This window comes from Passer montanus, unplaced genomic scaffold (genome assembly GCF_014805655.1).
Source record: "Passer montanus isolate IOZ18808 unplaced genomic scaffold, ASM1480565v1 scaffold6, whole genome shotgun sequence".
Taxonomy (NCBI): Eukaryota; Metazoa; Chordata; class Aves; order Passeriformes; family Passeridae; genus Passer; species Passer montanus.
This window is the reverse complement of record NW_024371037.1, coordinates 7,430,777-7,446,480: the sequence shown is the minus strand read 5'-3', so window position 1 is coordinate 7,446,480 and position 15,704 is coordinate 7,430,777. Positions and strand designations below refer to the sequence as shown.

Here is a 15,704-nt window from a genome sequence, read left to right as displayed (position 1 = left end):
TGCAGAGGAAGACACTGCATCTGCTGTAGTGTCAGGATGAAATTTATTTGTCCATATAAACAGTAAGTACTTTTAAAGTCTTTGTGGAAAGGCATCTACCGGGATTTTCAAAATTTGTTTAGCAGTTAGTAAAGGTACTCTGTAGTTACAAAAATCTTCAGTCACTGGTTAAAGCATGTGACTTTATTCTCAAAGAAATTTTATATGGAGAAATTTGGAATTGACAAAAATCATGCAATGTAAGTTATACTTCTATTCTTAAGAAACAATAATATTAGTTATAGTAACAACATGAATAGCACAATTAAGAACTTAAAAGCAATTTAGACTGATGGCTGTACTTTATCCATATATCAAACTGTTCTCTGATGCAATATGACCAGTATCTCAGCTTTTCATATCATTCCTGATCTCCTACTGATGTCTGTGCGCTGCAATTTTCCACCCAGGAGTGCCCAGGTTTCTTTTCTGAAGTGTTTTTATGGCTCCTACCAGATCTGCGTGGAAATGAACATCTCATAGTCTTTTAATGTGTTATTTGTGACGCTTGTTCAGGTCATTGGGGAACAATTATCCCATTATTGTAGACAGAACTTATTAGGTTCCTTAAATATTGTGGTGATATAAAATACTGTTTCTTTGCTTTAAAACATAGCTGCAGCACAAGGGCACGTTACTCCATCAGTTCATCCCATTAATCCTATATTTGCTGTTTAATGGATTTGTTTGTCTTTTGATTAGGCAATGTCTTTATGTATGTCCTAGACAGTGCTTGATGGCTAATTATAGTCATTGTTTCCCATCCAACAGCAGTAGAGAACTGAAATTTCTTGGGAGAATGCCTCTTTTTATGACAGGTCTGTAGACTTATTTTGCACACACACAAGTTTCAGTTCAATCTAGTCAGTTTGGTATTGAACTGAACTGGCCTGAACCTCTGGATCTTTAGAGATTCATCTGTCACTGAGTAATGCAGCTGGACAGACGAAGACAGTTGAATAGAGGACAATATGCCAACTGTTCCTTCATTTATTCCTGCCATATTAAGAAAGTCGATAGAGTAGAGCTAATCCATCTGCCCACAATTTATTCCCTAGCAATAATATATAGTTTCCCTATTTAATGATCTCACTCTTTGACTAATTTTATTAGAAGTCCTTCTATAGCATCATTTTTAATCACTTTTCACTCATTTTTAGTTATGTGTAAAATAGTAGAAAAAGATGGACTAAAGAAACATGGAAGGATTTCATGAGAAACTTGGGTCAGCTTAAACAGAACCAGATGCAATAAAGTTCAGTCAGTGAGCCTACAAAGACCAACAGAAAAGCACTCTAAATTAGCTCTTTCACATGAAGCTTTATTCTGTCATGTCTAAAGTGCAGTCAAAAGGAGTGAGACAGCCCTGGCAGTGCCATGAGAGGGGGCAGGGCTGCAGTGCCTGGGGATGTGGCTGGGTGATCTGCCAGGTTGATGGGCAATGCTGGCCAAGAGACCGCAAGCTCAGAGCTGAGGGTGCAGGGGTCTCACACCTTACCAAGGACACTCTGTGGGGTTTATCTCATCCACTCGTTCTAGGCCATGCATGAGTTCTGGATGTTAAAAATATGCAGGATTTTGGCTACATATGTCTTGTTTGCAACACTGAAACAAATTCCTCTGATTTTAGTTATATTCCTCTTGTTATTTAGTTTAAAACAGTTTGATACATTGATCCTTTATTAGAATGGTAGGGGTAGTCTTCAGTGATTTGAGCTGGGTACAATTTCAGAAATGAGTACTGAAGCAGAAATTGCCTGGTTTTCAGCATTGAGACCATTGGTTGTTAGGGGTTTTCATATAAATGCAAGAAGGTCTTTTACTGAGTAAAAAAAGGTCTTTTACTGACTGTAGAGCCTGTATGGAGCATTCTGGGTGGGAGTTTCCAAAGCACTCAATTCATTAACATGAGTCAACTTCCACCAAAAATTATGTTTTTAGCCACAGCTGTGAATGAACAGAGTCGGATTATTCCATAAAAATACTGAAAAGCCTTCCTTTCTATTGAAAAACACCTTCTTGATCTGATAGGTAGCAGCAGGTGTAGATGTTAAAAGTAACTTTATTTTTGTTACAGTGCTTTGTCACTGCTGGAGCACCAACTGTTAAAATGAACAGATGGACTTTTTTCCTTTATGGTATGACTTCTCCCAGGAAAGTCAAGGGCTTCTTACCTCCTTTCCTTTTCCTGCAGTTTCAGAGTAATCAGTTTTCATTAAGGTGGAGATGGTGAAAAAGGTACAACAGTGATTTAAAATCCATTAATAGTTAATTAGATTCCTTAATCTGAAGCATTAGTACATCTACAGTGGTCTTCACTGTATGACATCCATCCCATGACATCAGCTGCATGAGTGTGGGTCAGCTTTATAATGCTTTGTTCATCTCTCTCTCTGTTTCTACCAGTGTAATTTTGAAACTGGTTTTTGTTTTGTTTTGGTTGTTTTTTTTTTTATTATTTATGTATGCCTGAGTAAAAATATGTATATATATATGTATATACATAAGTACATAATTGAGAGGAAATTTAGTTATTTGTTATTCAAAAGTGAACTAAAACCCAAAATGCTTATTAAATTAGGCACCCAGACTATAAATAAATGAAATACCATGAACTAATAGCCCTGAATAATTTGAAGGCAATAATTGAGAAAACTCAGTAGTGTAACAGGCTTGAAAATCTGTGTCATCTCTTAAACACTAAAACATTATGAAGAATCAGGTTCAGTGTAGTGTGATCTGAAAGAGACAAGGAAATTGTCATTTCACATAGTAGATGGACTCCAGAAATGTTCACTCTCTAAGGATTAACTGATGTTGTTTAAAAGCTATATAGATGCATAGAAAAAAGCTTTATTCCTCTTTTATTTGCTAGTGTCCAGAAAATCTTCCATAAAGATAAAAGAATGTTTACTAGCAAAAAGACACACTGATCTTATAGTCAGTCCTAATGTGCACTAACGTACGTAATGGAAGGGAATTTTTCTTTTTATTCTAATCCAGAAATTCCAAGGGCCTTTTTATGTCTCCCTTCTAAGAATGAAGGTTTGCAGGAAGAACAGACACAGAGCAACAACTATAATTTAGGTTTACATGTCTGGCTCTCATCTTTGCCATGGGTGATCTTTTGTAAGCATAGTTAAGATCACAAGATGTTTCATCTTTGGGCAAGGACAGAAGGATGTCATGTCACCACAGCACCTGAAGAAAACAATAAAAAAATCTACATGCATTTAGAAAAACCCTCAGTGTGCCATATATTTATGGAGCGGCAGTAAATCTGTAGCTGCCACAGATTCACTTTGCATATTATATTAAATATGTCAATGATGGTAAAGGATTGGTCTCCTACAAAGGTAAAAATGAAACAAATAAGTCTGAATGGAAAAAGGATTCTAAATTTCATATTAAACTATATATTGAAGAGCTAAGGATGAACTAATTGCGAAACTACCCCAAATAACTTTTTTACTCTTGAAGAGGATTTCAAGATGATGTGGATGGGCACAGTGCTATCATTTTCATAGATTCTATTTATTTCAGGACTGTGGTTCCAAAATTCGCCCAGAGGAGTCCTGTGGCTTGCAGCCTCTTTCTCATGAATACCTCTCAGCAATTTCACAGACAGTGTTTAAGACCTGTGAAGCTGGAGACACAAAAGGTTTGTACTTTATCTCCCTTTTTTTCCTGAAAATTAACTCATGCACCTTATCAAAGTAAAACTAGAAACAATGTTAACTCTTTACTATGGACATGCACTGACACACAATAAATTGAACTAATCATTCCAAATTTGTAGCAGCCAAATGATATACCAATCCTGGCAATGAAGAATGACAAATGGCAAATTCCCTGCTAAAGTACTAATATTTCTCAAATAAGTTAAATTTTCAGAGAAGCCAAGCAATGTAATTTCCCTTCAGAAGATAACTCAAAAATTCTGCACAAGTAGGTGTCATACACTGTCCTTGAGCTATGTACAGAAGCTGAGGTGGAGCAGCAGAGATAAAGATATAACCTTACTTCTTCTGACATTAATGGTGAAATTTAGAAGGTTGCTTTATAGTTCAGTACAACCAGCATTTCATGACTAATTTCTAATCCTTTGATGTAGAGCAGAGACAGTAATTCAGAGTCCAACCAAACACAGAAGTGACTTCTTCCTCTCCTAGTCACCATGGAGCTGTTCTTAGAGGAAGCTCAACACCTTATCAAATATACACTTAATTTATACAATTTCTCTGTTTCTTTCTCTGTCCCTCTCTCTTATAATCAATACATGCAAATTGGAATATACAACAGAGGAAGTGTCTTTCCTTTGTGTATGCATCATGGAATGAAACTACGATTTATCTTTTTTCTTTCAGAAGTTCTCCTTTGATTCACATCTGGTTTGAACCAGGCTATCATATCAAAATTAGCTCTTTGTTCAATATTGTTGCATTACCAATAGTACAGAAGTCAGCAAACTTAGCTGTGTGTTTGGCTTCTCAGAGTGAAAGAGAGGAAGAGAACTAAAAGAGACCATAAGAACCCAACTTGTGCTAAATTCCTGCAGGTGAATCAAGTTACTGCAGTCTGTAGAAATGTGTTTTCTAGCAATAACAAAATCTGGTGTGTAAGATATCACAGATTGACTTCTAATTTTCTGTTGCTGTGACACATATGTTTTAATGATATCCCACTTTCCAATCTTCTTACAACTGTATCCAGTTTAACATAATTCTGTATGATCTCTCTCTGCATTCAACAGCTGTCTGGATTTGGGTCCAGTGGAGACCTAAATTGATGTCCAGCTAAATGAATGTGTCACTTGATTGCAAGGAATAAATCTCAGTTTGGACATAAATCTCAGTTTGGACATAAGTCCATAGGCCTAAGGCTGTTTATTCTGTAGAAAGTCATGTCCTTTTAAACATAGTTTTTACTTTTTTTTTTCATAAATACAGCTAGAACAAAAAGAAAAATACCTCCATAGTCTATTCACAGAGAAAAAGCTTTTTGAAGATCTTAGGGTACGAAATAAATAACAAATATAAAAGAAAAGCAGTCATAAATCAACAAATTAGCATCAGTGTAGGTTAAATATTTAGATTTTTAATTACCAAGCTAGAATAGTATCTTCTCTTTACAGTGATTGTTTGGCACTATAGAAAAACCTTGATTTTAAATTTGAAAGCAAAATATGTTTAATTGTGGCTATGACAATGTAAAAGGATAAATAAAAATGAAAGAAGCTGAAAGAAAAAGCAAAACTATCAAATTAAGTGTATGGCCATTATTGGTTAAAACTTTCAATTTTAGGCTAATATTTTTAAAAGGAAAGCAAACAATCCTAATAATTATTTAAAATAGAACATATATTTCTTTTCATGCCATTTTATGAGAACAGATTTAGGGAGTACTGGCAATGTTTAATCTCGTATCTTAAGCAGAAGATTTATGTACGCAACTGATAACTACTCTAATGAGCCAAAATCCAGCTTTCACCCTTCCTGTGGAAACCTCCTACTTACAGGTTTTTATAAAAGTTTGATGATGCCAATTTTTAATTTGTGAAGCACCTAACAGTGTGTCTCTCTTGCTCTCATTCACTTAACTGTTGGTGGACTTGCCCTTGCCTGATAGAGCCAGTGTTAATGCTTTTGCCTGAAGCACCACAAAATGCTGCCTGATTGAAATGGTGCTGAAAGCTGCATTATGTGCTGCTAACTTATATAAGTGAAGAAAGAGCAACTTAAAACTGCTATAGAAAATAAGCCTAATTTCAAAACTAATATTGTTTGCAATTTTTCACTGTTGTCTTCTTTTATATGAGATTCATTTTATCTTTTAACACAGTCCTATTTTTGAAGGTTAAGAATGCATTGACCAACTTTTGGGAAATTGCAACAGGAAAAGTTCATAATAGTTGGATTTAAAATGCATCGCTAAAAATCTATGTAAATACAAAAACAGGAATTATTCTGTTAGCATTAGATGCTAGTGCATCCTAAAAATATGAATTTATCTCCATATATCTGTGTTCTCAAATCTTTTTACATTTGCTGCTAACCTTTAGCCTATGCCAAAAATTGATCTATGTTTTTTGTTAATATACCTAGGGAGCTATTTAACATAAACCAAACTATTTAAAAGAAGGTTTTCAACAGTTACTTATCACTTTCAGTTGCCAAAGATTAAAATTTATTGTTCAGATATTTTGGCTCCTCAATATTTATTTTATATAGTTCTACTTTTCTAGTTTATTACCTTAAACCAAATCAGTTCGTAAAAGTATGGGATGTTTAAAAGAAAATGCCATAAGATGAGGAAACACATATGTTTTAGACATTGCCAGAACTTTTATATATTTGGATTGAAAGAAAAATTACAACATCAGGAAAAAAATCCTGAGTTTTCATATAATTTTAAAATATAGGTCACTACCTGAAACATTTCCAGATTATTTATTAAGATCTCTACAGTAGTGGCATGGTCTGAGTCTAGACTTCAAACCAACCAACCATTCTGTGCCTGCTCTATTAGTCAAAAGATACAAAGCAGTAAAAAGTGTTGGCATGGCACCTGTTGCTGGGTTATCAGAGACCTGGCACTTTTTGATTTCCTCATGAGACTGCTGGGAATGACCATTCAGTCACGGATTGCAACGTGGGAGCCAACAGCAAGATCCACAAGTGGCAATGGAAATCTTGGCAGGTCAATGTACTCCTGGCCCCAGTGGTAGCCAGGAGGCTGCAGCCTGGAACAAGGGACCTGAAAGCCAAGGGAGGGTCAGCATGAGTAAGAGACTCACAACAGCCAGCTCTGGGAGGCTACAGTAACAGAAATTGTCTAAATTCAGCCTCTGGTGTCCCAGCTGAGGAGGGTATTCATTTGGAAGTGAGCTCCCTGCTCCAGATCCTAATTATCTGCTTTGTAACTTCAGATGAAGATTCAATTTAAACCTTTGATAAAAATTCTACATAGGATCTCTCTTAGGGACCAAAGTTCAGATCACTTTTCACATAAAAATTACCAGGTTACAAGCATGCTATTTTCTTGTCCTAATGAATTTTGAACTTTAAAGTGGTCCTTAACTGAGTGGGGAATATTTCCCCTAGCAGCTGCATCATTAGGATGCAGAAAATGCAAGTTTGAAACTACTCTGAGCAAGAAGCATGGGGTATCTCTATCTTCCTGCTTGCACCCTCCCACCATGGTCCTGAGTGTCCCTCCTTCCTCTGTCCGTGCTGTGAACTGGGCTGTTGCCCAGCACAGCCTCCACGAGGCACCCATGCCCGTGGGAGCAGGGCAAGCTGGGTTATTCTCACTGAACCACAGCATGCTCAAAGCCAGTGTCCAGGGTTTGTTTAGGTTCAGTCTGCTATAATTTTCTCCAAATCATCTACAAGTGCATCTGAGGGTGGTGTATGTTCTGTACAGGGCAGAAAGAGGGGCGGCTGTGCAGGGTACCCAGAAACTGGTATTGCATGGTTGTGGCACTGTGGAATGTATTTGTCCCTTAGATGTACCCGTGCGGGCTCCCATACAAAAAAAAATTCTTGATGATTTTATTTAGAAGGACTTCTTTATCTGCTGAGATTACTCACCCTGCTACTTACCTAAACAGTCACTTGGACTTTTGCCTAAGTGGAAGCACAGGCTGCCTCCCTGGAAATTATCTTGCTCCTGAGGTAGCAGCTGACTCTCTCAAGGCCGCAGGGATCCTTCAGGGTTTCTTCACTGAGCCTTCCCCTCAGTCCCTGGCCAGGTGACATGTCAAAAGGCAGCCTTGTGTTTCTTTGCTGTGGCTTCCTGTCCATCAGACACAGCTGGCTGAGCCGCTGCCTGGTAGTGGTGGTGGGGACAAACTCTAAGGCAGGTCTGATCTCCAAGTATTTGATTTTGGGGCTGTTTTCTGGGCTGTGGTGAGAAACCCATCTGTGGTAGAAAGGCCTGATAGCACTGACACAAGAACCTTAGGCCTCTGCACCCTTCTTTGTTTAATGCCTTTAATACGAACAAAAAAAGGTTTTGCTGGCAGTTACACAGGCACTGGGAGATACTGTCAGCACTGTGTACTTATAAGATCTAGAAAAATAGTTTCTTTTGTTCATTCAAATACAAAGGCAACTCAAAAGTTTTCTGTCTTTCTCCAGAAATTAAATCCTGCAAGCTTCCAGTAGGATTTTTGCAAAGGAATAGTTTTAGAAAATCAAAATAACAAAACCATTTAACCTTAGATAAAGGATTACTAAAACTCACTGATCACTTTGTGTTCCTAATCTTCAAAATAATTTTTGTAAATAAGATCAGGCTCTAACAAATCACATATGTTATTCATTTCACTTTACTGTCATCTTCTGAAATGTATTTGTGTAGTCTGGGACAGTCCTCTGAATTCTCACAAATTAACAGAAAATTAGTGTTTTGGAAGGAAAGTCTTAATCTTGCTTCATTTTTATATCAATTGCTCTCAACCATACATCCAACTTTTAGATGTTTCATTGTAGATGAGAATTAGTATTTCAGAATAAAAAGAAATATTTTCTTTTTGCTTCATCCTTCTCACCCATTTTCTCTTTCTCATATCCCTTCAGTTGAGAAAGGACAAGCTGCTACAAGAAAGGCAACATGGAGTGAGAAATGAGCCCCCAAATGGCTGTCAAATTTGAGCATTTGCAGCTCTTTCAGGGAAAGAAAAAAAACTCCCACCCTAACTAAATGAAAAGGGCATAACACAGTGACAGGAAATAGTCTCTTCAAAGGGTTGGAAGGCATTTAATTTAGGGGAAACTCCCTTATGAAGTTTTTTACTCATACATGAGTAAAATATCCAAAAATATCATACTTCCTGTGTAATAAAACTACTCAGAAGAATACAGAGGACGTGCTGACATTCATTGCTGTTTTCCAGGGCAATGGATTGTCCCTTGCCTCAGCTGCTCTGACAACAGGACCTGTGACTGGAGAGCAATAACTTGGCAGCCCCACGGCTGCCGATACTCTGTGTTGGCCAAGCCCGAGCTCCAGCGCTGCGTGGAGGGCAGAAGGGTATGTACCAGGCTTTACATTTTAATTCATTCTTATTTACCTGGGTATTTAGCATCCTGAAGTTTTCAAAACATTTTTAAGATTGATTTGTGACAAAAATTCCTTTTTAACTAGAGATATATTTGGGTGAAAAGTTCACAGGGGTGAAAACCAACCGTAGTACTAATTTAGCCTCATATGCAGACACAGTTGTGTGCTGCTGTTTCACAGAGGATGTTAGGTCACACCACTGGAGTTTCAAGACCTAAGGTGTGTGTGATTACCAGTGAGACCTGCAGTGAGTACACAAGGATGGCACATGGAGGACGTATTTGCGTTGTTGTTACGGTTTTGTCTCACATGCAAGTTGGTTTTCTTCTGCTGCATACCTAATGCATGGCATTGCTTGTGCACACTAATCTTACCAAGTCTTCTTGCACATTCTTTTCTTTTAGTGAAGCTTCTAAAGTGATTGCTTGGAAACACAAGGTCTCCTTAATAAGCATGCTATGACTGTTATACTGTTAAGAGAGATCTCTGATCTGAGGCTCAGGTACCTTACTGAGGATACAAGTATCCAGAAAGTAAGTAATTAATTGTTATAAAGCTCTTTAAAGTGTTGTCTAGGTAAGAAAATAGATACTAAAAGTGGCATTTTGATAAAATCCAAGAGCATTTCCATATAGACAAATACAAAATCAGTACTCTTTCAATTAACATTTTCTTCTTAATTTCTGATAAATTTCTTGTCCTGCACAAGGTACTTTATTGTCGTTTTGCTTTATTTCTACCTGTGGTTTTCTCTGTTACCATAGAGCTGCAGGTTACTCCTAGAATATTTTTCTAAAAAAATATTGCATTTTATGACAGAGGAGAAGCCCAATTTGCTCCTCATGTACAAAACAAGCTCTTCTGGATTGACCACAGGAAAAAAAATATTCAAGATTAATTGCTTTGCTTTGGTCTTTAATCTCTATGGACATCAGGATGCTTTCTCAAGCAACCATCCTTTGGTCAGACAATTGAAGGACAGCAGAGGGACAATATGCCACTATGGATGTGGATTGCCAGGGTATTGCTGAGAGGATTTGCTGACATTTCCATATCCCAAATCTGACCACTCATATTCATGAGTGTCAACAATGGGAGAGCATTTGTAAAGGATTTATTAAAATCAAGTAAATTAAATGAGTGTCTGTGAAGCCCAATTTCTTAATTCACATTTCATTATGTTCTAACCCTCTGAGATCACTGATCTATTCTAGTGTCAGATGACAGCCAGATCCTAAGTAAGCTACGTTAACTTCTTGAGAAAAATCTCTGTAACTAATAGCACTTTTTTCCCATTCTGCATTTTTACAGAAGTCTCCTGACACTGTCTGATAACCTTTGCTGCTTTGTAGAAATCTGCTGAATTACCTCTGTTACCTTTGCACAGATGTATATTAAATTGTTTTATTCTTTTAAAGTCATCACTCTAAAGCATGTTCCCCTTTTGGTATATTTCTCCTATCTCTCTCAGATGCTATTTTTGTCACAACTTTGTAGTGATTTTAGTTTTGTCTGAAATTTTGCAATAACATTTCTGCTTCTTTTACCAAATGAATAAATGGATCAACTTCTTTGTGTCAATACAACTCAAGAACTAAGAGAGGCTTTCTTCCTACCAAAGTCAGATGAATAAAAAGATCCTGCTTGGCAGGATCTTCCTGATTCTGCCTTTGATAAGTCAAACTTTGGATTTACTTTACACTGCCCAAGCGATGTAGTAGAAAAAGTTGTTTTTTTTATTTGCTCACTGAAAGACTTTTATCTGTGTTATATAGGTTTAAGCAACCTGGACCTTTTATAAAGGAGCTATTGAGCAGTAGGAAGATAGAAGTCTTGTGAAAAAATACATGTTAGTTTTAAAAGAAATTTTCATAACCATCTATAAATATTTATATATTCTCAATTGTGATTTTAGTGTTGATTAATTATATACCTTGTCTCTTAATACTACTGAGATCTCTGATGTCTCAAACTGAAGATATAGTTTCCATAATAAAATTAGCAGAAGGTTTCAATGCTGGAAACAAAAGCAGATGTCAAAAAAAAGCATGAGTGCCAAATGAAAGGGCAAAAGTCATTAACCCAAGTGAGGACACTGAGGTGATCTGGAATGCTGTTTAATTTACATTGTTTGTTGAAGCTAGCTAAGAACAACAGAATTCATTCATGTGTCCACTCAAAATGGGCTCAACTAACCCATGTGCCTCTTTATTCAGGGATTTTGAATATTGAGCTTGTGTAGCTTTGGTCTATGGAGTTAAAAATCCCTTACACAGGATATCTTTGCTGTTGGCATGGACAGAGGAATTGAGTGCAGCCTCAGCAAGTTAGGTGACAGCACCAGCTGTGTGGTACAGTTGACTTGCTGAAAAGAAGGGATGCCATCCAGAGGGACCTTGACAGGCTTGAGAGGTGGGCCTCTGTGAACCTCATGAAGTTCAACAAGGCCAAGTGCAAGGTCCTGCCCCTGTGTCAGGGCAATTCCAATCACAAATACAGGTTGGGCAGAGAATGGACTGAAAGCAGCCCTGGTGAGAAGACTTGAGGGTGTTTATGGACAAAAAAATCAACATGACGCGGCAGTGTGCACTCACAGCACAGAAAGCCAGCCATGCCCTGGGCTGCATCAGAAGCAGTGCGGGCAGCAGGCTGAAGGAAGTGATTTTCTCCCTCTGCTCTGCTGAGACCCTGCCTGGAGTCCTGTGTCCAGCTCTGGGGTTCTCAGCAAAAGAAAGATGCTAACTGTTGGGATGAGTCCAGAGGAGGCCCCGTTGAGTGGATCACTGGGCTGGGGTACCTCTCCTATGAAAACAGGCTCTGAGAGTTGGGGCTGTTTAGTCTGGAAGACAGAAGGCTCTGGAGAGACTTTAGAGCAGCCTTACAGTATTTGAAAGGAATCTTTTAGAGAGATGGAGAGATACTTTTTTACAAGGGCGTGTGGTGATAGGACAAGGGGGAATGGCCTTGAGCTGAAGGAGGGTAGGTTTAGATATCAGGAAGAAATCCTTTACTCTAAGGATTGTGAGGCTCTGGCAGAGATTACCCAGAGAAGCTGTGAACTTGCCATACTTAGATCCAGGATGGAGAGGGTTCTGAGCAACCTGCACTACTGCAAGGTTCCCTGCACATATCAGGAGGTTGGAACTAGATGATCTGTAAGGTTCCTTCCAAACCAAAACCATTCCGTGATTCTATGATCATGCTAAGACATAAACATAAGTCTGTGATTACATTTTTAAATTTAAATAGGAGGTGTTAATCTCTATACCATTGTCAGATTGTTGTTTGGAGGCTGTTTCCATGTGCTTCTCTATTAGCTTTATAAGGGAAAAATAAAAGATGAAAAAAAGCCTACTTATATTTCTATTTTTAATGAATGTGAAGGGAAACATACAACAATTAATCAGTGCTATGCTGTGTTCCTAACTTGTGTTCACTTCAGCAAAAGATGTAGAGTGGATGCTCTTTTTGACATGAATGTGAAGGGAAACATACAACAATTAATCAGTGCTATGCTGTGTTCCTGACTTGTGTTCACTTCAGCAAGTGATGAATTAAGATGTAGAGTGGATGCTCTTTTTGATTGAAATACAGCATATGGAAGATCAAATGTGTCTTTAAGTGCAACCTTTCTATTTTTCTCGTGTTTCATAGAAAATGGTAAAAGGCAACAGATATCTCTTTATCCCTATTTTCTTGTATTCATTTGTCTATGTTTCTGAAATATATTTATGGTCACCCAAACAGAGCACCTCTTTCCTACCTGCAACATAATTAAGCCTTCAAAAATGCTTTCTATTTTCTTTTCTAACTCCAGGCCACTTTTATTTCTTATATTAAAATTGATTTGTTTTCCAAAAGTCATCTGAGCTTTATAATCTTTCTCTGTAACTGAAACACATTTCCCTGGCTATGAGTTCCAGTTGATTTCAAATCATCATTAACTGCTAGTTTAGACTGTGTGCATAAAAAACTGTTTGAAGTAAGTTGTTTCTGTGTGTTTTGGTTTAACCTGGCAGGCAGCTGAACCTCACATAGCCATTCACTCACTTGTCCACAGGAATAAGGGAAACAATCAGAAAATAGATGAATCTTGTGGGTTCAGAAAAAGGCAGTTTTAGTAGAATGAAAGAGCAAGGGAAAATATTAATAGTAATAATAATAATATAATGATAAATACACAAAGTAATGCACAGTGCAACTTCTCAACACCCACTGACTGATGCCCATCCCATCCCAGAGCACAGCTGCTGCCCCCTTAGCAATGCCCCCCAGTTTTAATGCTTAGCATGATGCAACATGGTTTGAAATATCCCTTTGGCCAGTTGGAGTCAGCTGTCCTGGCTGTGTCTGCTCCCAGCTTCCTGTGCCATCCTCCTCTCTGACAGGGAAGAATGAGAAGCTGAAAAGTCAGTGTGTTACCAACATTATTCTTATCCTGAATCCAAACCACAGCACTGTACCAAATACAGGGAAGAAAACTAATTCTGTCCCACCCAAAACTAGGACATTTGGTTTCATAAAAACATAAGACCACCTGCAGTGAAACAATAACATTCAAGCTGATGGAGACATGGGAAAACATGTACATGCACAGAAACAGTTTTATGAAGCCTTTTTTTTGCTTTATGATGTGTTAGCAAGAATAGTCAGTCATATGTTTGTATTTCATACATAGTAAACAGGAAAATGTTGAAGTGATGGGGTTAAGGTTGTTCTGGCTGGGTAGATTTTCTTTCAGTTCATTTTTAATATCAGTAGTCCTTATCCTGAATCCAAACCACAGCACTGTACCAAATACAGGGAAGAAAACTAATTCTGTCCCACCCAAAACTAGGACATTTGGTTTCATAAAAACATAAGACCACCTGCAGTGAAACAATAACATTCAAGCTGATGGAGACATGGGAAAACATGTACATGCACAGAAACAGTTTTATGAAGCCTTTTTTTTGCTTTATGATGTGTTAGCAAGAATAGTCAGTCATATGTTTGTATTTCATACATAGTAAACAGGAAAATGTTGAAGTGCTGGGGTTAAGGTTGTTCTGCCTGGGTAGATTTTCTTTCAGTCCATTTTTAATATCAGTAGTCTTTTTCCTCTTCCACTTTAAGGGTACTGAGATGCTGACTGTCTCATTCTTAGGGAATATATGTATACATGTCCTAATTGAATCAAATAAATTGTTCATCATAGTAAAATATTATACATCATAATAAAATATTATATCTGTATTATGTTGGCTCAACAACATTCTCTGCAGCTGTGATTAATGACTTTTTACTGTAAGACATATACAAATGTATTAAGATAATGCTTTGATTTTTGTACAAGATTGATTTTGTACTTTTAAAAATGGGTTCTAACAGGTTATTATTTATCCAATTAGCAGTATATAGAAAGTTGGTCTCAACAGCAGGAGGGATATATATTTTGGTTATCATTGGAAATACTAACCAGAGTTTAGTCTTATAATAAAATACCACTGAGTCATGTGTAATTAAGAACAGGAAATATGAAAAGGCAATATTTGCTGAAGTACTTAAAATTCAGCTGTTAAAACAGGAATTTTAACTTATGATTTCTTAATAATATTTTAGAGTTAAGTAGTATTTTGAACTTACAGGTGTTTAAATTTCCCGAGTGTGGTTAATTTTTAATGATAGGTCTGGTTGAGAAGTGAATTCCACTATGCTTACACAATCTTTCAAAGCCTTTAAGCTATAATGGAATTTTTCACACAAAATATTTGCAACAGAAGACAGTGAAAACATCTGTCTGTGTGGAAGTGTTGTTCTTTGTCTGGTAAAATTATAACCTTATGTTTGATCATTTAGTCATCCTGCAGACAACTGCCCCATCAACTTGAACAGTACCTAAGTCTTGTGCCAGACTTGTGAAAAAAGAGAGCTATGGCTTACTCTACACACCTAAGCCATCACGTTCCTCATTATTGTAATAGAAATAAATACAGAATCATCCCTGAGCCTTTTGTTCAAAACATATTGAATACTACATGGCATATGTAACTAAAATGAGTTCATCTAGCTGTATAGAAATAAATGTGGTTTTAGTTACCATATGTTGAATTACATTGAGAGATTATTTTAATTCATCAGAACTCTTGGGTTAGCTGAAGGACATAGGTTTTCTTCCTCAGGCTAAACACCACTTATTTTAGTCTTTAAGTCATCCAAGCATCTACTAAAAATGAATCTGACTAGCAAAAGGTGGACTTTGAAAGATGCTTTCTGATGGCCTGCATACCATAACAAAATGTGTTTGGCCAGCTCTGCACAAGGGCAGTTTGAAAAGAGGGTAGGATAACCTACAGATTTCCTCTTTGCCCACTTTGTTTTTTTTTTCTTTTGAGGAGAAGAAAAAGAAGAATTTGTGGTTTTTTCCAGGATTTACACATCTCACATCATGGCTGAAACAATGGCTGGAAGCAGATGGTTGGATAAAGACCAAATCTTAATGAATGGATGCAGTGTGTATGCAGATGTGCTGGTGATGTGCTAAGCATACATCAGCCCAGGTTGCATCCAATTACAAGAAATCCACACCTGTCTTTCTATCTGAGGTCTTCTTTAGACTT

At 37.2% G+C, this 15,704-nt stretch overlaps 1 protein-coding gene across 9 annotated transcripts in view; it reads left to right on the top strand.

Moving 5' to 3' along the window:
• CPED1 (cadherin like and PC-esterase domain containing 1) overlaps positions 1 to 15,704 on the top strand; it is a 138,277-nt gene that overhangs the window by 111,556 nt on the left and 11,017 nt on the right. For 8 of the 9 annotated variants that reach the window (XM_039726890.1, XM_039726892.1, XM_039726891.1 and 5 more), the window contains 2 exons: positions 3,583 to 3,700; positions 8,939 to 9,075. In XM_039726890.1, coding sequence (XP_039582824.1) covers positions 3,583 to 3,700; positions 8,939 to 9,075 — 255 coding nt within the window. Of the gene's footprint in view, positions 1 to 3,582; positions 3,701 to 8,938; positions 9,076 to 9,509; positions 9,645 to 15,704 lie in introns of those variants that run through there. The other variant, XM_039726893.1, reaches the window with a different exon arrangement.